This window comes from Telopea speciosissima, chromosome 4, assembly GCF_018873765.1.
Source record: "Telopea speciosissima isolate NSW1024214 ecotype Mountain lineage chromosome 4, Tspe_v1, whole genome shotgun sequence".
Taxonomy (NCBI): domain Eukaryota; kingdom Viridiplantae; phylum Streptophyta; class Magnoliopsida; order Proteales; family Proteaceae; genus Telopea; species Telopea speciosissima.
This window is the reverse complement of record NC_057919.1, coordinates 2,787,839-2,810,969: the sequence shown is the minus strand read 5'-3', so window position 1 is coordinate 2,810,969 and position 23,131 is coordinate 2,787,839. Positions and strand designations below refer to the sequence as shown.

The 23,131-nt window shown below is 38.6% G+C and overlaps 1 protein-coding gene across 2 annotated transcripts; it reads right to left on the bottom strand.

Moving 5' to 3' along the window:
• Window positions 1-21,515, bottom strand: LOC122658836. 2 transcript variants are annotated; one of them, XM_043853967.1, is made up of 7 exons: window positions 21,352-21,515; window positions 15,107-17,386; window positions 14,961-15,012; window positions 14,305-14,453; window positions 10,654-10,740; window positions 4,597-4,725; window positions 1-235 (listed from the first exon to the last, which is right to left on the bottom strand). In XM_043853967.1, the coding sequence occupies exons 1-7, from the start codon at window positions 21,418-21,420 to the stop codon at window positions 182-184; spliced, it is 2,820 nt and encodes a 939-aa protein (XP_043709902.1). In that variant the 5' UTR covers window positions 21,421-21,515; the 3' UTR covers window positions 1-181. The 2 variants fall into 2 exon arrangements, with proteins under 2 accessions (XP_043709902.1, XP_043709903.1); XM_043853968.1 differs by lacking the exon at window positions 1-235 and adding an exon at window positions 3,789-3,915 and having other exon boundaries at window positions 4,595-4,725.
• Between the last annotated feature and the right edge of the window lie 1,616 nt (window positions 21,516-23,131).

The window sequence follows — 23,131 nt, the reverse complement described above, 5'->3', positions numbered from 1 at the left end:
TTCATGCAACAGCAATCACAGATATAACCCAACAGCCCAGAAAGATTAATGCACAGCAATCATAGATATAACCCAACAGCTCAAGTGGCAGAGTGGAATACCACAAAATATCCAAAGCTTACTCCCGAACCGAATCGGCCTTGGTATTCATCTTGGCTCACTTGCTGGAAATGTCACCTATTTACCATCTTGAAGAATACTGGAACTTTTCAAACATGAACCTCATGCCTCGTATCTGCAAATTTTGATATTTGCCATCAGTTTAATGTGTTCACAACTTGCAATGTTTCCACAATAATGCTGCAAACCAGGTAAAGTAACAGCAGCAACGAAGCAAAAACACTCCAGATATCTCAAACAGAGGTCTCCGTCGCAAACTCCTCAATCCTCATCCACTTCAGACTATAAATAATGAATTGGCATCCATAAAAAAAAGACAAAGACATACAGGGATACAGTGCACCAGTAAACAAGGTGGTACGCCACTGGCCCTCCTTTCTCTATCTTTTTTACCAATGTTAAAATATAGGGAGAAAGTTCTCTGTCCAAGAGTGTGGCCTATGCCAGCACTCCCATGAGTCTATCTCTCTCCTCCTTATTTGAAAAGACAGCTCTACCCCCTTGTTTTAAGGAGGAGAGAGATAGACACGTGGGAGTGCTGGCGTAGGCCACACTCCCGGACAGAAAACTGCTTCCCTAAAATATAATTTAAAGTCAACACATCCATAGCATGACATTAAGATAAGTCCAACTCCTAGTAGAATATCATGAAGAAAATATATATATCTTCAGTCTTCACTTATATAGTCAGGCTAGAATCTGGTGGTACTATCAAGTAAATGACAATTCCGGGAATAGGAGTCACAAACAAGTAAATTGGAGCAGTCGGGCTTCAAAAATCTATAATCAGAGAACTTCCGAAGGTATTTTCTACCAGATTCTCCCTTTGGATGAGATTATCTTACAATGAAATGAAAAATCTAGATAACAAGCTTGTAATGGGAGAAAAATAATGCCACTGTACCACCATCCAGAAGTCAATACGGGTATGCTCACTTTTTTTTTTTCGACGGGGGGAGGGGGTGTGGAAGAATAGAGAGAACTACTCCAAAACTTAACCCCCAAACCCCTCCCCCTCCCTACAAAAAAAACCTAATCCCAAGCATTGCTAAAAAGTATCCATACTCTGGAAACTTCTGGTAAAGTTTATTGACAGATACCCAAACACACTATGATGATTGCATTCGTTTATGGTGACTAGAATGACCACCTAAATATCTACGCTACAAATATGGATGCAGTTTTGCACATACCATGCAAACGACTTAAATAATACCAATTATTACAGTTGTGAAATTAGTTGCAAAAGTCTTCTTACAGAAGACATACTCAGCCAACATCAGACATTCCAGGGATCCAGGTTAAACTCTTACTGGATTTCTTGTCCTTTTATGTAGCTGATTCTTAATATTTGGATAAGACATTTTGGATCAAATTGAGTAGGGCATATTTACAACTTTCACATGAAACGTCAAACAAACATATCTACCTCACAGAGTAAGGTGAACAACCCACTCTTTAAAAGACATTCAGAGCAACCTAGTGTAAAAATTAGGTTGCAATGCTCCAAAAGCAAAGGTGTGATGCAAGTTGTTCCAATTGGCTTTAAGGGAACCATAGTTGTCAGTTAGGCGGCCCAAGGCGTTGGAGGGGGCCTGGCATCAAGGCGACGCATTGACAACTATAGAAGGAGCATAAGCCTGGAGGTGTGTACTAAGCTTTCTTTTGTGGGTGGCTCCTTGATTTGAGCCACGTGGGGGGATGACTGGAGACCCCCACCATTGGATAGATAGATCCTCCAGATTAGCCTCACACTTCACGTTTCCATGACTCCTATTGAATCGAATGATTCCTATAAAGTACCTTCACATACAAAATCATGTGGTTCCGTAGAATATGTTCCTGATGGTTCAGTATCCAAATAGTTGCTTCCTCATAGGACAGGTCTTCCTTTAACGGCAGCGGTTCATAGCTTAGCATGTGAGAAGGGTCTGCTACATACTTCTTTTGTCAAATTCTCTGGGCATGTGAACTGTGTTCCCCACCATGCATTTAACTTTTCCAGTTGTAAATTTAGCTTTAGGTTAAAAAGAGCCAAAAGAGAGCTTTAATATTGCCACATAGCAAAGTGTTTTCAGACTAAAACTTACTCCGTAAGTAGGAGACCGTAGTAAATATGTGGACCCATCATGAGTACAAGCTGAGCTGCCACCTGGCAGATAAGGCCACTAATAGAACTTGGATGTGTGGCTTATCCAGGGAACAATAAGTGAATATTATCTATAAAAAAGAAAAGAAGTGAATATTTGAGCGTTCATCCAGGCTGTTTTAGATTGTACCTACCTTTTTCCAGCTGGGTTCAAAAGGCTGTTCTTGTTTAGCAATCCTAATTGCCGCACGAATAAATTCCAAATTGGAAAATGCGTATCCCATCACCAATCACTTGGAACCTTTAAAATCTTCTGTAGTTAATTCATCTGCCTGAAGTTTAACAGCATTGGGGAGACAGGGTCACATGGTCCCACTGCATCAACCAAATAAACACATTACGCAGTGGGTCCCTTCTTCAACCTCAATCTTGAGAGGTTCACTGCATTGTGGAGCTCATATTATGTACAAACAAGTGGACCTTATCATCTGCACAAGCCCCAATTATTCCAGATGTGATCTGTACAAACAATTGTTATTTCGCGATGCTGGTTATTGTTGCCGTATGATGACGGATTATCCTTCGGTGTTCTCCCCTGCATTAATTGTCCACGTGTAGTGCAACATGTGAGGGGGAGATTGGTTATTATCATCTGAAGTTTGAATATTATTATTATTATTATCTACTCATGTCATCAGCATAGTGTCATCTGCTCTTGTCATCAGCAACGTATTTCCTTATGAAGATGGTTACTTGAAGTTGTCAGCAACAAGACTTTAATTAGCAGTCCATAGTAACCTATACTGCAATTTTATCAGTGGTCCGCAGTAACCAATATTGCACTTCTATCAGTGTTACGCAGTAATCGATATTGCACTTCTATCAGTGGTACGCAGTAACCTATATTGCACTATTATCAGTGGTCTATAATAACCTATGCTGATGATTGGTGTGCTTGAGTTGGTATTGCTACCAGAATGAAGTGCTCTTTGTGCTCATTGGCGTCTAAAGAGCATCCCAATGCACGAGGCTCTCGCTACTGCAAGGTCTGGAGGGACAAATGTAGGTAGGCAGTCTTACCCACGCTTCGCAGAGAGGCTATTTTCATGTTTCAAACCTGCAACTTAATGGTTGCAATAGTGCAACTAAACCATTGCGCCAAGGCTGAGCTCTCACTGGCATCTACAACTGCTATGTATGTTCAAGACTGGTTTTGCTATTAATATCAATTCTTGGTGTTCCAAGCTGGAGCCTTATATATATATATACTTCAGCTTGAGGGGGAGTGTTGAGTACTGTAGGGTAATGAAATAATATTGAGTTGTAATCTGATTTTAGTTATTTACCTTTATCGTAATTAGACTTGGATTGTAATCGGACTTAGTAGGTTTCCTACTAAAAGTAGTTTACTTAATTAATATAATATAAGAAGAGGGCTAGACCACGATAGACAACTCATTCTGAATCTGTTCTAGCTCACTCTCTCCTACGGTCCTACCTCCATTGTATTGTCCTCTCTTTCTCTCCCTTGGTTTCTATTCTTCTACCTTTCTTCTTCTTCATAGATTCTGGTTTATTTCATTTTGTTACAGTAGTTTCCTAGGCATATGTCAGGTGACCAGTTGTGCACCTATGTACAAGTTTTGGCTATGTGACCACCGAGAAAACAATTGTTTCACTTGGATGTTTCCTAAGTGGTTTCCATGGCGTGGCATATTCTATTGTTTGTACGTGAGAAACTGAATATCATTTCATATAGCATGTATCAAAGAAATAAAACAACATGCTTAATCAATTAAATACTAGGAATTTCATTTCCCTAGTTTGAGGGTTTGGTTTCTCTTTGCCATGAAGGTGAAAGGTCAGATCATCAGACTCCATGCCTTCTACCTTTGAAATTGATGGGATATCAAGCATTTAAGAATCAAGTTTAATCCTTCAACAGAGTTATTTGACTGAAAGAAAGGGATTGCACTTCTTTGCCAAGGATTTTGTGGTCTGATTTTTTTTGACTAGATCATTAGAGATCATGGTATGAAATCCAATTCAAACCAAGCAGTCAAGCTTCAACTGAGACCAGAATAGTACCAGTTCAGGATTAAGTTCAAGCTTATTCTTCTCCTTCCTGATTCTTTCTTTCGTTTTCTGAGGTCATAGGCTATGTTGAAAGCCTGAGGCAATAGATTAAAAGCCATGACTTTGGCCATAGATCCCCCTTTAGTAACACAGAACAGCTATCTATAGTTTTCTCTTATTATTAAGGTGATTTCATGCACTAAAGTTTGAAGTGGAAACATTTAGATGAAGGGCATACGGAAGACGCTACAGAGAAGAGTCAAGGCACTTCAATCATTCATGAGAAAGTATTACTCATGAGAAAGTATTACCTCAATCAAACAACATGAATTAAGACTCAGACGCTGTCCAGTTGCTACCTCCTTGCTATTGACTAAAATTGGATACTTGCCGAGATTCTTCAAATAGAAGGATCCATCTTCATCCATCTTTATCATTGCCTGCACAAATGGAGGGGGATAAATATTGCACGCTTCAGACACAGCCAAAGTACATGAAGTATGTCAAGGAAGCTGATGATAATAATACACCATGAAATTTTTTTCCACAGCAACAGAAGCTCCATGAAGGAACAAAAATGCAAATACTGTTTACATCATAACTGAACGGCTTAAGGTTCCGCACAAGGAAATGTGAAATTAATTTAAAAAAGAAACTAGAAACTTTTGTTTTACAATCTAACCAAATATGGTAATTAAACTTTTTTTTTTTTTAATAAATTCCTTGGCCGTAGAGGCATGAAATAAATAAGTCATACTATGAAATTATGGGAGAGAGGTACTGAAATTCGCCTGAGACAACAAACTATTATTACGGATAACCAATTTGGTTTTATGCTAGGAAAATAAAAAACAATAGCTATTTACTCTTAGGAGACTCATGGAAATATTTAGAGAATGTTAGAAGGATCTCCATATGGTCTTTATTGACCTAGAAAAAGCTTATGACAGAGTCCCTAGAGAGTTAATTTGGCAACTAATAAAGAAAAGTGTTTCAAGTAAATATGTGGACATAGTTAAAGATATGTATAATGGTGTGGTGACTAGTGTAACAGTGAATTCCCAATTACAATTGGGTTACATCAAGGACCAGCTTAATCCCTTATGTGTTTACGCTTATCATAGATGAAGTAACCAGAGACATTCAAGATCAGGTCCCTTGGTGTATGCTTTTTGTTGATGATATTGTTTTGGTGGATGAGACAAAAGCAAGAATAAATGCCAAATTGGAATTATGGAGATCAACTTTGGAATCAAAAGGTTTTAAGATAAGCAGAACAAAAAAGGAGTTATGGTATATAACTTTAGTTACAATAGGATGGATAATGAGGTGGTGAAAATTGATGAGGGAGATTTTGCAAAGTGATTATTTTAAGCATATGGGGTCAATCGTAAATAAATAAGGAGAAATAAAGGATTATGTTACAAGGAGAATTAGATAGGATCGATGAAGTGCGTTCGGAGTGTTGTGTGATCGACGTATTGCTCTAAAACGTAAAGGGAAATTTTACAGGACAGACGCAGTTTATGATGTATGGTGCAGAATGTTGGGCAGTTAAGAAACATCATATAGATAAACTCAGTGTAGCTGATATGAGGATATTGAGATGGATGTGTGGTAAAACCATGGAACTAAATCTCAATTGAAACTGACTGAAATCTACGAGTTGTCTCAGTTTCGAGTTTGGCTGAAAAGAAACCCATGGTCGAAACTAATGCAGATCCAGCTCTGGAGAACCCAAATCAAATCGCTTGCAGACCCACCTAATTAACTAATAGCTCAAACACTAGAAGGGAATGGAAATTTTGTAATAAACCAGAATGTTTAAGGGGCAACTGGGTAGCCAAATAGAGTACTGTAATAAGAGGAATTAGACTTATTGAATGAGGGCAGACTTGGAACTAAAGGAAAAATAGGGACAAAGGAGAATAATGGAAGGAAAGAGGGGCAATACTGGAAACAAGAAGGAAAGGGAATTAAATCACTTACGTTGGAAGGTTGCCTTTAACCTTAAGTCATGAACAAATCCAGCGGGACGAAGAAGAACTCAGATTGAGAGAACTTCCACGACAGGCCTCTATTTGGCCTGAAATTTCAGGCACAGGTGCACAACAAAAAGTTCTATTGAAGGCACTTCAAGTCAGCCCTAACCATCAACCAGGTAAGTAACTAATTCTTTCTGAGACTATTTCTGGTGGTAACTTGAGCCAATTTGAGTTGCAGACTTCGATTCTCACAGCAGGAGGGGAATTTTGCTGGCTGTAAGGGTTTGGTCGCCCAGAGCAGGGTAATCTCTGACCAATTTGAGAGAGAAAGGGAGAGAGGGAATAGAGATCGATAGCCAACAGGGACACTGCTGGTAACGTCAGGGCAGAACAGTAACAGAAGGAAAGAAGAAGAAAGAAAAAGATAGAGGAAGAGGTCACACGACCATTGCTATGTTACCAATCCGGCACCATAAACTCAACTTTTCATTCAAATCTGAAAATAAAACGTGATTACAAGAGTATTTAAAGATAAAATAAAGACTCCTAATTAAACTCTGAAACTGAAATTAACCTTTTAACTCAAGGGACTCATAACTTTAAAAAAAATCCTAGATAGATTTTGCCACTAAATAACCTAATAAAAACCCTATTAAATATCCTACTGAAGATCCAGTTGTACCCGGTTCATCTTCACATGGATACCCAAATGGTTTTAGGTCGGTCCAAGGCAGTGCACCTGAATCAACTCTCCCGGTGTTGAGAAAAACTCAACCACGAGCATGGATTAAAGTATCAGTCCGTATCGTATCGTATTGGCTGATACATATCGGTATCGGTTGGTATCGATACGATACCGATCGATATGTCTCTTTTTTTTTAAAAATGTATTGTATCGAGTGTATCGATATGTATCGACCGATACGCGTCGATACGATATGATACGGTCGACCAATACATATTGATACACATGCCTTTATAACAGACATGAGTTTGATCCACCCCGACATTCTTCATGGCAATAGAGTGACTCACATTCTTCATGGCAATAGAGTGACTCTGCATGTAAGAAATCTCATCTTTTATAACAATTTCAAAGTGCCGCACTTATATGGTTATACATTAATTCATAATTCTTAGTGTATATGCATATGATATATGACATATATTGCTTGTTTATATTGTTTTTTGTGTCCAAAAGTGTATTTCTATGTGTATTTTGATCATTTTCATAAGTTTCTACACCAATCGATACGTATCTCCGATACGATACGTATCTCCGGTACGATACGTCTCTTAAAATCGCCCGACCGATACGATACCCGATACAGATACTTTAAACCTTGACCACGAGTTTTATAAAATGAGAGCATCAGCACCACTCGATCAACATCCACAAACATCAGCTTTGATGGGTTGATGATCCAATGCATCTCACAATCAACCGTCACGATCTTTTGGTAGCCAGTAGTAGACGACATCTCTTCGATGGGAATCTGATCGTGGGATTTCAAAACTAAAATCAAACTGTCAATCAAGTCTTCAACTGCAACTTTGATCGAACCGTGCACTTCCCCTTGATCGCCACTCTCATTGTCCACCTTTTCGATCACCACTAATTCATCCTCTAAGGCTTCCAACACGTTGCATACTTGATCACAGAAGCGTTTGGTATTTTCTATAAGCTCTCGAAAACCCGATTTGATATCGGACAATCCATCCCGATATTCCTTTGCAAATGTTCCAAAAGATTAATAAATTCAACCCTAAATCCAGGGTTGAAGGCCATCGTAAATAGGGAATTTCAGCTCTGATACCAAATAATGCAGATCCGGCTCTGGAGAACCCGAATCGGATTGCTTGTGGGCCCACCTAATTAACTAATAGTTCAAACACTAGAAGGGAATGGCAATTTTGTAATAAACCAGAATGTTAAGAGGCAACTGGGTAGCCAAATAGAGTAATGGACTAAGAGGAATTAGACTTATTGAATGAGGGCAAACTTGGAACTAAAGGAAACATAAGGACAAAGGAGAATAATGGAAGGAAAGAGGGGCAATACTGAAAACAAGAAGGTAAGAGAATTAAATCACTTACGTTGGAAGGTTGTCTTCAACATTAAGTCACGAACAAATCCAGTGGGAGGAAGAAGAACTCAGATTGAGAGAACTTCCATGACAGGCCCCTATTTGGCCTGAAATTTCAGGCACAGGTTCGCAACAAAAAATTCTATTGAAGGCACTTCAAGTCAGGCCTAACAATCAACCAGGTAAGTAACTAATTCTTTCTGAGACTATTTCTGGTGGTAACTTGAGCCAACCTGAGTTACAGACTTCGATTCTCACAGCAGGAGGGGAATTTTGCTCAGAGGCTGTAAGGGTTTGGTCACCCAGAGCAGGGTAATCTCCGACCCAAATTTGAGAGAGAAAGGGAGAGAGGAAATAGAGATCGATAGCCAACAGGGTACACTGCTGGTACCATCAGGCAGATCAGTAACAGAAGGAAAGAAGAAAGAAAGAGATGGAGGAAGAGGTCACAAGACCATTGCTATGTTACCAATCCGGCAATATAAACTCAAAATTTTTCATTCCAATCTGAAAATAAAACGTAATTACAAGAGTATTTAAAGATAAAATAACTACTCCTAATTAAACTCTGAAACTGAAATTAAACTTAACTCTAAGGGACTCAAAACTTTAAAAAAAAAAATCCTAGATAGACTCTACCACTAAATAACCTATTAAAACTAAAACCCTATTAAATAAATAAATTAAATACCCATGTTTCGACCCTGGGTTTCAACCCAGAGAGGCCTAGGGCCAGTGTTGAAACGAGATCCAGCATGTCTCGGTTTCGGGCCTAACCAAAACCAGGTCCAAAACCGAGATCTTGATCCTTGGGTAAAACTAGGAAGGATAAAATAAGGAATGAACAAATTAGAGCTGGTCTCGGAGTAGCTCTGATACATGATAAGCTGCGAGAAATGCTAAGGTTAGTACTAGGTTATTATGTTGTATTGTACTTTTACTTTTTTACCTCCCTTAGCTATCTTATGTTAGCATGGGGGGTAGGTATGTAATTTCTCTTGTGGCTAAGTCAATCAATATAGGGAAGAGAAATCTATTCTCACCCACAACTCATTACCACCAACTTCTTCTCTTCTTCTTCTTCTTCTACCTTCACCACTCATCTTCTCTCTTCTTCTCTTGTTCTCTTACAACCTTTAGATTTCAACTAGAAAGTCATTTGAGGTGGCATGGCGACGTACAACTGAGGCTTTAGATGTTTCAGTATGGAGGAGTAATTTGATTCAGATTTGAAGGAGCTTAAAGAGCCAACGGTAGAGTTAAAATGACTTTGGGAGAAGTGGTGAGACATGCATAGCTTAGATCTTGTAACAAGTATGGCTTTTAATAGAGCTGATTGGAGAGTAAGGACCCATGTAGCCGACCCCATTAGTTGGGATGAGGCTGAGTTGAGTATTCCTTGGCTTTATAATATTTTCCTATTTAAATAAAGGAATTTGATTAAAAAGTAAAGCAATATTTAATTGATAGATTTAGAAAGCCTTTAAATTAATATATTTATTAGAAAATTTTCCATTTTATACCAGAGTACCAGGAGCTAGCCGAACTGAATCTGTGTGTCTTGTTTTCAGAGGATCAGATTTCTAGTGACACATCCACAAATATGAGGTGCCGAATAAATGCAATATTGAAATATAAGCCAACAAAAAAGGGGAAGAGTTGATGAAGAAAACCTTCTTCCCACCCTCCCAAAAAATTTTGCACCATTTCTACCCCAGGGTCCTGAACAGGTGACATGTATGACAAGGGTCTGATTTTTACCATACAAATGATAAATTGAAAAAAAAAATTTACCAGCTACATTAAAAATGACATGAGTATTTTGATGTCTGCCCAAACTATGGAAGAATTTTATTTGAAACTTAATGCGTGCATTTTCTTGTAGGAGTTTATAAAAAAACTCAGTTATGGTGTAAGGCAAGGTTTATAGTATCGGTATTGGGTATCGTATCGGAAAGGTGATTTTAAGAGACGTATCGGAGAGTATTAACCATATCGGGTCATGTATCAACCCTATACAGTTGATACTTTTTAAGTAATGGGGTATGGATCCAGAAGCAAGTAATAGGGATCATTCAGGGTCAATACACTAATCTTGGTCCACCATTCCACAATATCAAGCATATCAAATATTGAATCGATCATGTTTATTTTCTTCCTCATGTAATAGAACATGGAGAGCAATCTTTCTTCTTCAATTTTTTATTTTTTTTTTATTTATTTTTTTTATGGGGGGGGGGGGGGCGAAGAGGTATCCTTAAAATCTGAACATTAAGGCAATCAAAGCAATTTTTACCTGCCGTCGAGATATTTTATTAGCACGCCCTTCTCTTCCTAGGTCAATGTCAACATCCACATCATTTGTTGGTCTCCCAAGTAATACCTACATTGTGAAGAACATTTTAATAAGAACAAGGGAATAGGTAAGCACAAATATTTCAATAAATACTGATTCAATAAACACACATTTCTAGCAATGCCACCAACTAGAATCAAACCCTCACAGTCATCATCATAGAGGTGACAAAGGTCGGGTCATTCAAGGTTTTAAATATGCTACCGTATCCGTCGATACTATAACCGATACGTATCGTATGTTTAAGGTACCAATATGAAACCTAAAAAAATGTAACACCTGTATCCGGTTGGTACATAGTCTATACATATCAATACGCTTGATACATCTCTTATAAACTACACAACATGAGTCCTGATTGCAAAATACTAATCGAGAGCTCCTATAAGGCATCCTAATCTTTTTTTTTTCTTGGCAAAATCAACTTGATTCCTTGCTTCGACTAGCAAAAGCAACTCACTCTAGTAATGTAGATTTCATCATCATTTGGGGACCAAAAAGCCTGGAATCAAGGATCAAAACCAGACTTGCGCAAGAACAGATATCTATCAAAACTTTGAATATTTTGCTCAAATGTGGATTTAGTGCCCTTATTTTTCAATGGACAACCAGATTAGCGAAAAACAACCTAAATGATCGCATCAAGCTATTTTTTTTTTTTGCAATGATGTGTGCATCTAAACCCTAATCTTCCCCAAACTGAAAATGACATTTTTTTTAATATTAGTACATGTAAGATATCTCATCCTTTATACATAATCAATTGAATGCATTTCTCTCATTGTACTTTGTTCTCCTTTTTATATATAATGTATTTTATATATTACTTATTTATAATGTATTATGCTTCACAACTGTATTTTGCATGTATCCTAAGCATTTTCACAAATTTCTTAACCATTTCCATGCGTATCATTGTGTATATTGCGTCTCTCCGATACGATACGATACAATACATCTCTGAAAATCATCCTTCCAATACGATACCCGACACTGATACTTTAAACCTTGGGGTCATTTGACTTTTTGACCTCTTAATCAGACACAAGGTGTTAAAAGGAAAGCTACACTTTTAAGGATAATACATTAGATAATTAGCAATTTTCACTTTTTTTTTCTAGAAACACTTCTGGTTCTGGCTATTTCTCATTAAATATTTTTCTTGATCTTCTGACAATAGGTGGATCCATGCCAAAACTTATCCTTACCAACCTTTTGGCAGCAAGAACTTCTACACTGCTAATTGAGAACATTGAACCACTAACTTACACTAGGGTAGGAAAGAAAATGTGAGAAAGAAATTTAGAGGAAGTAGTTTCCCGTGATCATACAAGAAAGGATAGAGGAATTCTTTAAAATTAAAAGAGAAAAATCTCTTTTTACCACAACCACTTTAATTATGAAGTGAAACTAAGCCAACATGGTTAACCAAGGATTGGTTAGGATAAGGTGTGAGCAACAGAGTAAGCAAGCAAAAGAGGGAAAGTGATCAGGAAGTTGGAGTCGTCTTAGGGCTTTCCATTTTCTTCCCCTCTTATTTTCATTACCTTAAAAGCAGAAAATAGAGAGTACCTGTAGCAGCAGAGAAATCAATAACCAGTCCTTACAAGAAGAAAGAGAGGAGGAAGAAGAAGAAGAGAAAAGAAAGAAGAAACGAGAGAGAACAGAAGAAGAATCCTGGACCACGATATGATAGAGAAAAGAGAGAACAGAAGAAGAATCTTGGACCATGATATGATTCAGAATAGATCTATCGTGATCTAGCCTTACCGTTTATATTATATTTCAGTAATATACTCTTAGTAGGAAAACCTACTAAGAGTCTAAGTCCAATTACACAATTAAAACTAAAGTAACAATTACAGCTAAAGTAAATAACTAAAAGCAACATAAACATAAACTTAACTCTACAACTCAACACACACCATGATAGGGACACTCCTCCTATGATATGGAACTACCAAAAGAAATCCTACGTAATCTACCCAACCTCCTAAAATAAAGAGAATAAAATAAACTAATTATAGCATGCTATGTAGTCTACCAGCCCTTGCCAGACCAGAAAATTGGTTTAGGACTCCAAAGAGGGTCGTTCAGGTCCAGCCAAGCCTAGGCAACTGCATCACCTGGACCACGATATGATTCAGAATAGATCTATCGTGGTCCAGCCTTACCCTTTATATTATATTTCTAGTAATGTACTCTTAGTAGGAAACCTACTAAGAGTCTAAGTCTAATTACACGATTACAATTAAAGTAACAATTATACCTAAAGTACAAGACTAAAAGCAACAAAAACATAAAACTGAACTCTACTACTCAACACACACCACGATAGGAACACTTCCCCTATCATGAGTAACCTTTAACAGTACCAATATTCTTCCAATTTTCTCCTAACTTTCCTTGTCTATTTTGGTTTTCTATAACCAATTGAAACGAGGTTGCCCTAACTTCCTATGCAACCAAACATAGCATTCATGTGAACAAGTGTCTAGCACACTTGGTAGCATGTGGTGTGGGGAAACCCATTGCTATCAGGAGGTCTTGGGTTCAAGCCTCCTGGTTCACACCTCACCTCACCTCCCCTCCCCCAATTTTAAACATAGCATTCATGTTGAGATTGTCAATGACCTTGGGGCTAAGCCAGTTCGTTGTACCACATGCACATTTGGGAATATCTCATCCAGATGAACTCAGACTCTTTTACCACAATATGTTCCCATTACCCATTGTTTTATGATATTAAATTTGCTACTAGTAGCAATGTATTGTAATTCATATAAATTATGATAGGTTATTCTAATTCCTTCATTATGGAGGAAACAAGAAAATGGGAAATGTGGCAGCTTTACCAGTGTTAAAACATTTTCATGAATTCATCTTGCTCAAACTGGTATAACTGGTTTCTCTTGCACGCAAAATACAGCTCTGGTCATCTAAGTACATATTAGATTGGAAAATAAAATTTTCAGCCCATGGTCACCATATGGTTTTGAACCTTACTAGTTAGATCAAAATTATAGCTAAGCTATATTTAAAAATGTTTGGTCAACACAATTCCTCCTTCAGAATTCACAACCTTTTTTACTCCACACTTTTTTTATTCCATGAGTAAGACTTATTGGCAAAAATAATAGTTGTCACGGCGTCTAGGCGATCCAGGGCGTTGGAGAGGGGCCAAACTCAAGGTGACATAAACAAGGCGCCCAAGGCGCCTGGACGCCTTGACAACTATAAAAAATTAGCATAGTTTCCCTAGACCATAATGGATTCTAAAATTGGACCACGAGACCTGCATTACTAAATCATAATGACAAATTCTACTAGCCCAGTCCATATTTATATACACGAAAATGTTCATCCCGGGGCTGACTTATGTAAGACCTCACACTCAACTAGCCAACTAGGAACAGAAAAAGAAAGATGCAAGCAAGTAAAAGTGCTAAACCCAGTTGTAAAATGTATAAATATATAGCATAAAATTGCATAAAAAGTGAAATCAAAGCAAATCAAACAATAAATGATAATTAAAATGTGAAAGCAAATTAAGACAAGGGGGTCCAGCAGGCCAAAAGCTGATATGCGTACCTCTGATTTCTTAATATAATGCTTCAAATGGCGGCCATAGAAAATGGCAAATGCTCCATGAGAAGCCATAGCTCTTTGCATATGAGACTGGACCACCTGTTCCAACCTTATGATTGCCCTCTTAGTATCCACATTTTGATACCTTACCACTGGGCACAGAAAGGATAAACAATTCAAAATCACCCTACTGTGCATTACAACAATCAGCAATAAAAGTAACCTACATTCAATTGCCAAAAAGTGCGTCAATGGCACTATAATAACCTTAAATTATACAAGCCTCGTCCCATAACCACAGAACCTTCAAAATTTTATCAACCAATCCATTTGCAAGAAAATTCTAAGATCAAACAGGGTTGAGGTGGCAGAATTTAATTGGGGGGTATGTTCATGGCTGGGAAGATGTGATTGAAACTTTACCATTTAAGAAAAAAGACACCTTTTCTAACCTTTTCTTCACAAATTATTTTACAAATTCAACAGCTGGTATAACAAGGGAGAAAAGTCCAAAACATCATCCCTCCTATGAACACAAAAAGAATAGGTCATCCCTCAAAGAGACACCCACCCAAACCCTTTACATGCTCTTGCAAGAAGAAATAGACACAAAAGTGGATTATTTATCTACATGTTCAAGCTAAATTTCAGGGAATTACCTTCCTTACTGTAATGTGACTCTTGATCAGGACCCAAGTCCATATCAAGTATCTGCAAATAAACGCCCAGTGAGATGTAGAAATAAGCTGCAAAGAAGTTATGAATGAATCAAAGAATTGAATCAAAATGGAGAGATACTATTTACCATGGCTTCGACATCAGAAAAACAAGGTATATCACTTTCAGAAAGTTGCTCTTCCCGATCTGAAGTTGGAGGGTTTACTCCTGATTCTGGAATAGCCATTTCTCTGGAACCTGATTCTGCATGTGCTTGCAAATTTTTATGAATTGCAACTGACACATCTGCATCTTGTTTACAGCCACCAAGGATGTTTCGTGGACAACATTTTACATGATCAGAACCATGACCTGGCTTATCCAATAAAGAATCAACAGAACAACGAAAATCATGTTGTTTTTCCATTTCAACATTTATAACTGATTCTTTCAGTGACCCATCTGGGACAAAGTTTGGAGTTACAGGCCATGGTCTGCATCGACAAAGCTCCGAAGTACTTATGCGATTGGATACCACATCAGCAGAGTCACTCTCAGGCAACTCAGATTTGAATCCACATCCATCAACAGGAAGGTTTGAACCCTTTTTTGCTAATACTAGTGATCTCATCATCCTGGGAGCCAGAAGCCTCTGTGCAGGGGCTTCTTCTTCTCCCTTCACCAAGTTTGATCCTCGTTCAGTAACCTTTTGAGCATCATGACCATCCATGGGAAATGAGGCTGCTATGTTAGGAGACTCCCCAGAACTTTGTTGCATTATAGGGGATCCAACTGATGCAAGCATTTCAGTGGATGGAAAAATGTCATCATTGTCTGGGATTTTAGGATCCTCTGTGTTGAATGTGCAGCAAATAACCCCATCCTGAAGTTCAGGAGAATGAGGATTCAGTGCTGACGTAGACACCAACTTATTACCCACTGCAACTGCATCGCAAGCCTTATGTCCATCATCCTGTCGAAAGTGTGATTGGTAACTAAGATCATCAAATTCTCCAGTACATGGATCATTGGCTACCATCAAGCATGTATCTTGTGGTTCTGTTGCTTTAGACTTGTTAGGAATACCAGGCATATCATCTTGATGAGATTCACCGGGAGAACTTAACAAAATCGAGTTAAGACCATCAAGACAAGATCTATCCATAATGTCTTTCACATCTACATCCATGAAAAGAAGCTCACCATCATCTGCAAAGTTCAAAAGGGAGCTTGAAAGATCCATGAAATCACCCTCTGGCATAGCAGTGGAATTAGTTATTCCCTCAGTAGATATTCTTTCTTCTAAATTGGGTTCTGAGTGGACAATTTCATAACTGGATGAACCTATTTTCTCAGCGCCACCATCACCCTGGCATGCTAATGCATCTCCTCGAACTTGACCTTTGTCTCCAAGGTTTGCTTCAATTCGCATTACTGATGTAGAAATGCCATCAATTGGTTCCCAGGCAGGCATCCTAGCTAATGGAGATGAATATCCTAACTGGTGAAATGCAGCACTACAATCTGAAACTGCAGAGTTGAAGCATTGACTCACTCCAAATCCAGAGCAAACATTTCCAGGGTTCTTATTGATAGAACCAAATGAAGACAAGGGTTTTGCTTCTAGATCATCTGTCTCAAATAGGTCACTCACTGGCATTTCACGCTGTGGCCCCATTCCCTGAGCACCAGCACATTTCCCAAAGACAGGTACATTCTGTTGAAGAGGAATAACCTTATGTACATTATTATGCTCGAATGAATGTCCAATGCCAGTTTGTGCTGCATCTTTGACTGACACAGGGGAAACATTGTCAGTAAATCCATATAAGCAATTCCTACCAATCATTCCATCTGAAAGACCACCTTCAAATGAGTTCAGGTGTCCAGAATGAAATGCATGGGCAGGACAATCAATGTCACCAGCAGTCACATCATCCCCTACCATTTCTGGAAATGCATGACGCACAATGTCCAAGTCTGACTCCGGCAGTCCAAAATGATTTGAGATAGGCTCTCCAAACATGCAATTTTGACTTGCAGGCTCATTCTGATGTGTTAACTGCTCTTGACATCCGCCTTCATTACTAGTGCAATGAAAACCACCAGGTGCAACAAGAAAACTTATGTCAATAGAGTTAAAAGGTTCACTGCAAATCCTCTTTCGCATGGCATGGTAATGTCTACGAACACTTCCAATATTTTTCTTCCCTGAAGTAAATCCACTACCTTTAGAATTGCCAGATCTGTTGGGTTTTGACGATAGATTGGAAGCAGAATTTTCAATCTCAACCATACGATCAGAGGCTTCTGCTGAAACATATGGATCATAGAGAAGAGAGTGCCACCGATCCTGCAGTTCTTGAATAGTAAATCTACGAGAAAATCTCACTGCACCTTTCGCAAGTGATTCTAAAGAAGCACCAGCCTGTATACAGAAGATAGTGAAATGCATCAATAGAAGCAAGAAATGCAATGACATTCACAAACTACAATAAGCAAAATCATCAAAACCCACTGCACAGAAAGAAATAACTACTGTGAGGGCTTAACTAATAACTATGTGATGTATATCAAGGCATTTGTCATTTCTTAATTACTTTCCAACAGGCAACACTATGTAGAGCACTAGAAGGAAAGAAAAGACATGGTATCATAATCCAAACAATTTAAAGTAAAAATAAATTGAAGGGGGAAAATCCAAGCAGTGGAGGGTAAGGAGGAATCCACATCAGAGAAATGTTGAAATCAATCACCCAACCATTTGCTTATTTGTTAAACCTTCAAAATGTATAGTCTATACATTGAATCAACAAAATAGGTAGCATATCCAGGTCAGAGTTCACACACAAGAATGAGCACAAACTATGAAGTACATAGAAGGCACAAAACTGCAAGGGAAAATATCCTCATGTTGTGTAGCAACTGGATTTGAGGCAGCTAGGCCAGTGGTCAAATAAACCAGATCAAACATCCAGTTCCAAGGTTGATTACTGAGATTTCTTATCCACCCCATGTTTTAATACATTGCAACTGTTTTTTTTTGGGGTGAATGGAAAGATATATTAAAAGGAGAAAAATACAACACACCAGCCAAGGGGAGAACCCCAATCAAAACAAATAAATGAACTATCAAAAGGAACAACACTAACAATATAGGCCAAGAACGATTCTATAGGAAACAAAGGGTAAATTACACGTCACCGCCTGATTTTCAAATGAAACTCAAATCACCCCTGGTTTTTGAAAATACTCAAATCACCCCCTGTATTAGACCCCAATACGACAAATTAGTCCCTACAGTTAGTTTTATGCTGTTAAGTGATGAAGTCAGCCAGTTAAATAAATTTAAATCCCTAAACTACCCTTGACAACCAAACATATATTTTGAAGGACAGTATTGTAAATTTAATTCTAATGTTTTAGTACAAGGGTAAAATAGTCTTTTCACACCAATAACTAACAGCAGACTAACACCGTTACTGTAGAGGGGGACGGATGAGTATTTTCAACCAGGGGGTGACGTGTAATTTACCCAGAAACAAAACATCAAGTTTTCCAGTCTGCTAATCGTAGATAGTACAGGGAGAACCTAATGTGATGACTCTGTCTCTCAGTAAAAACATTATAGCCCTCTGACATCAGCTTCTTCAGGAACAGTTGCATCAACCTTGGTGAGGAAGGCCGCCACTAGGCAATATGGAGGAGGGAAAATTCCTCACCTGGATCCACACTAGCTTCATAAGGCAAAGTTTCCAGGATCTCTTCCGAAGAGGCGACAAAGGACCTGTCAGCCTCAAGGGGCGCATCACATCGAGGCTCCAAAGGGAGGGTTAAAGGCGAAATGATGCCCGCTTTCCCTCCAAACTCCAAGCCCCAAGTCAGAGTAATCCCTGGATGGAGGGGACTTCTTTTTTTTTTTTCTCCCTTAACTTCAATCTCCTTATTTAAAGGAAGATCCTCCACTAAATCTACTGGATATTATTGGTGAAAGGGAATTACCTTCCACATGTTGAAAATCTGAATCCAATTGGACAGTTCCCACTTCCTTAGTGTTCGAACGTGTCCCAAAATCAGCCTCCAAAATTTGATCCGTTTCCAAAATAGTAGGGGGTTTTGATACATCATGATTCAGCTCCTCCAACTCAGCATGCGTTCCTTCAGCAACCTTCTCTTCCACTTGGTTCTTATCTGTAATACGATGTTTTCCTAAAATTCCTCCTTCCTTAACCCATTCCCTCCCTTCCACCTCATCCAATACCAAGAAATCAGCATTTATCTCTTCAGTAATCTCATCCAGAATTGCAAATTGATTCCCCTTCTCAATCAAATTTTCCTTACCATTATTAGTAGAACCACCTTACTTAGAGCTTTATGTTTTTGAATTCGAAGTCAAATTTTGAATTTGAATTTGAATTAGCTCTACCACACCATTACTTCCAGCAGCAACACTGGCCACCCCAAGAGAATGTGCTCCACCTATACCCACCACAGCAGATGGTAAATCTCCTACGATCTCCAGATTTGAATTAGCTCAACCAATAACCTGCCTCTCAAATGTAAGCACAGCAGCATTATTTTGGCGAACAACATTTGAATTTTAATCTTCCCATCCTTGCAAACTTTTTGATCATCTGGAATTTCACACTGATATGAAGAATGGCCAAAAACTCTACACTTTGAACGACGGGGCAGTTTCCAATCATATAACACCTCCTGCTCGAATAACATCCCTTGTTCATCATAAACAGGAATGGAATTCAATAGCTCATTTTCAGCAGAGATTTCAATGCATAACATAGCAACGAGAGCCTCTCCTTGTTCTTCGTTCTCTTGTCAGTAATGATCGGCTTACCAAGTACGCTCCCCATAATACTTAGAGGTTCCCCCAACCAGTAATGAAATGGTAAGTGAGGGAAACTGACTCATACTGGAATGGAACACAAATCAACCTTTTTCAAGCATGCATTCGGGATCCATGGACGTAGAATCAGTTGGCGTCTTTGAACATACCAAGGCCCTCCCTCTACCATTCTCGTTTTATCTTCATCCATATTAAAACGAAAAATGAACAAACCACTATCCAGTAAATTGAAATCAACATGGCTTGTAATCTTCCACTATTTCAGTCATGCTTCTTCGGTGAATTCAAAAGAAGGCCAACGGCCGATAAAGTGACCAATCAACGTGCTCCTCTACTGCTCCATTTCCACTTCCACTACGTGACAAGGGTATCTTGCAATAGCCCTCCCATCTACAACACATGGTTTAACAAATTGAAGACAAACCCTTCCTCCTTCATTGAGATAGTTGAAGAAAACAATGCTGTCCAAGAGACTCCTATCCTTGTCTGTCACCTTCACTACCACCTCCATCACTAGAATTGTTTTTCTCTCCTCCAGCAGCCCTATCACCCGAATCCTCCAAGGAACCATCATCTCCAAAAGAACCACCCCTTCTCTCAACAGAACTACCATCCGAGGTCGCAAAATCTCCATTAGTAACCACCTCCAAGTGGGCACCATCTCCATCACCAGTTCCTCCATCCTTACTCCTATGACGCAAAGAAGAAGAAGGCCCAACAGCCGGAGCTATGGCCATTATTTCTTCCTAAAATTCAAGGAGACCTACATTGCCCAAATTCTTCTAAGTTACATCACGATGCAAGATTTGCTTCATTCTATGGTAGCAATGGCTTAAAATCCATTGTCCATAAGACTTGGGAATCACTAGCCATAAGGATGATGGCAGATGTAATAGGTGTGTATGCCTTACTTTGGCCTCCCATGTTAGCATTCAAGCATACACACACAATGTAGAGTAAGGGGGTACTGCCTGTCCACCTTGGCCCCCTGCTCAATTGCTTTAGATAACCTGGGTTATCCACAACTGCCTTCTAGAAGAATAATTGACATCACCATACATGTCAAGGCTTGCAACTTCCCAGGCACGAAACTGAAATGTCTCTCAATTCAAGGTCCAGTTCTAAAAAAAAGAATCCCGGCAATCCTTATGTACAGTCAGCTTCAATAATTAAAAGATACCTCTTCAGAGAGGTGCCATCTCACAAGTGTTTTGAATTGATTACCGAGACAACAACGAAGACTACACAAGGCAGACAACTTATTAAGACATAGTAATAGGAAAGCAATAAATTGAATAATACAGGATCAACACACACCTCAACATAGCCAATCAGAACACTAACAGCCCTAGATTAAACCAAACATGGGAAAAAAAAGAAGAAGGTTTTCACGGCGCATGTACAGTTCTTGCCACAGTACGGACGAGTGAAGACAGCGACCAAGGTATAACTAATGACGAGGAGCGAAACACCTTCAATTAAAACACCGAGAATTTAGAAAGGCAAAAACAAGATCATTAAAACGATACCTCAACCGCATTCTTCAACTTAATATCATCTTCAGGGATCCAGGGAAAGATGGGAGCAAGTGCTCCCATGTCCAAAACCTAGGAAAATCTGTGTGTGTGTGTGGGAACCAGAAGAAGAAGAGTTCCGAAGTACAGCCGACGCAAAAGCCTAAAACCTAGCGGAGTAGACTTTGCTCAGAGCAGTTCACTTCATAGTAGAGAAATGAGTGTGTAACAAAGAATAGGGGATAACCGGAAATATATTTCCCAGTTGTTCGGTGCTCTCTCGTTTCCCCAACCTCCCAAAGGGCCCAACGCAAAATCTTCGTCGGGGAGTACAGTGATGGTAGTACGGTTGTCGCACCTCTTTAATTTGCCACGTGTTCGTTGTAGACGAAATCAGACCCATCATTATTGAGTGTTGGCAGTTGAGAAAGGTAGGAGATATAAAATGAGCGGCAAATAGAGATGTCATACCGGTTGGACCGATTGAAACCGATAAAAAAAAAAAAGGGGGGTAAATTTAACGAACACCCCTGTAGATTGGCCTAATTACAAAGATACCTCCAAAAATTTTTAATATTTCATAGACCTTAGCATAAGAAATACTTCCACACAAAAACTAATGAGGAATTCTGAAATCTTCAAGATTAGGAATCCATGGATCATCCAAACAGAAATGTGAGAGGGCGAACTACCTTTCAATGGACAAGTTTCTTCAGTAATGGGAGAATCTGACATAATCCATCATTTCATCCCAAAAAAGAAATTTTTTTTTTTATAAAGTAGGAGATTGATCAAATAGACTAGAAGTGCATAGGAAAATACCTAGCCTTAACGCCAACCCATCCATCACATTTTTTTCGTACATGGAATAATGATATTGAAAATTTTCACTGTTATATCTAGGGAATAGTAGGGATAAATCATGTGTCAAATTTCAGCTGTGGGACAATTTCCTTAAGACTTATAGACACCATTTATGGTGGACGTGTTATTGTAAATTAGCCTTCTCGATAAAAGAGTTTTGTATGCCCCTTAAGTAGTAGTTGTATTCGTTTATTGGGTCATGTACTCACGTCGAAACACTTTAGAGTTGTGTTAAATTAGACAAAACAAAAAAAAATGATAAAATAAAAAATGAACTGAAGTGTTATTGCACTCGTTTACTAGGCCACGTTGAAACACTTTAGAGTTACGTTCAATTAGACAAAACAAAACAAAAAAAGATCCAATAATAAACTGAAGTAAAGATTATATCCAAATTGTTAGAGATATGGGCAAAATCCTCTCTCTATATATATATATGGAGAGGAAGAGACAACACAAACGATTTCTCAAAGAAACACGTTTAAAATATTATGTTTTTTTTTTTTCTTTCTCAAAAGACTTTCTTGTTGACTATTCAAACAAATCTTCTAATAGTCACATTTATTAGTCATTTAAGTGTTTATTAGGAAACAACATAATCCTCTCACACACCTTTTATAAAAATAATGGAAGTAATTTTCTGTCCGGGAGTGTCCATGTGTCTATATTTATCCTCCTTAAAACAAAGGGGCATAGGTGTCTTTTCATATGGGGAGGAGAGAGATAGACTCATCGGAGTGCTAGCATAGACCATACTCCCAAATAGAGTTCTTTTTCCTTAAAAATAAATAATATTTTGAAGGGAAAGAGAATGCTACTTGGGTGTGTGGGGTATGTTGTCCCTGCACCCAAATACAGCCATACAGGGGCATGTGAAATGACCACTGCACCCCCAAAAAAATCCAACTTTTCATGGGGGCACTGCGGCCAT

Excerpts from the sequence above, each read along its gene's own strand:
- LOC122658836 (XM_043853967.1), bottom strand. The coding sequence starts at position 21,420 with ATGGGAGCACTTGCTCCCATCTTTCCCTGGATCCCTGAAGATGATATT. Across the intron at positions 4,726-10,653 it reads ATAAAATATCTCGACGGCAG|GCAATGATAAAGATGGATGA; the intron begins GTAAAAATTGCT and ends CCATTTGTGCAG. Across the intron at positions 236-4,596 it reads ATTCATGTTGTTTGATTGAG|ATACGAGGCATGAGGTTCAT; the intron begins GTAATACTTTCT and ends CAAAATTTGCAG.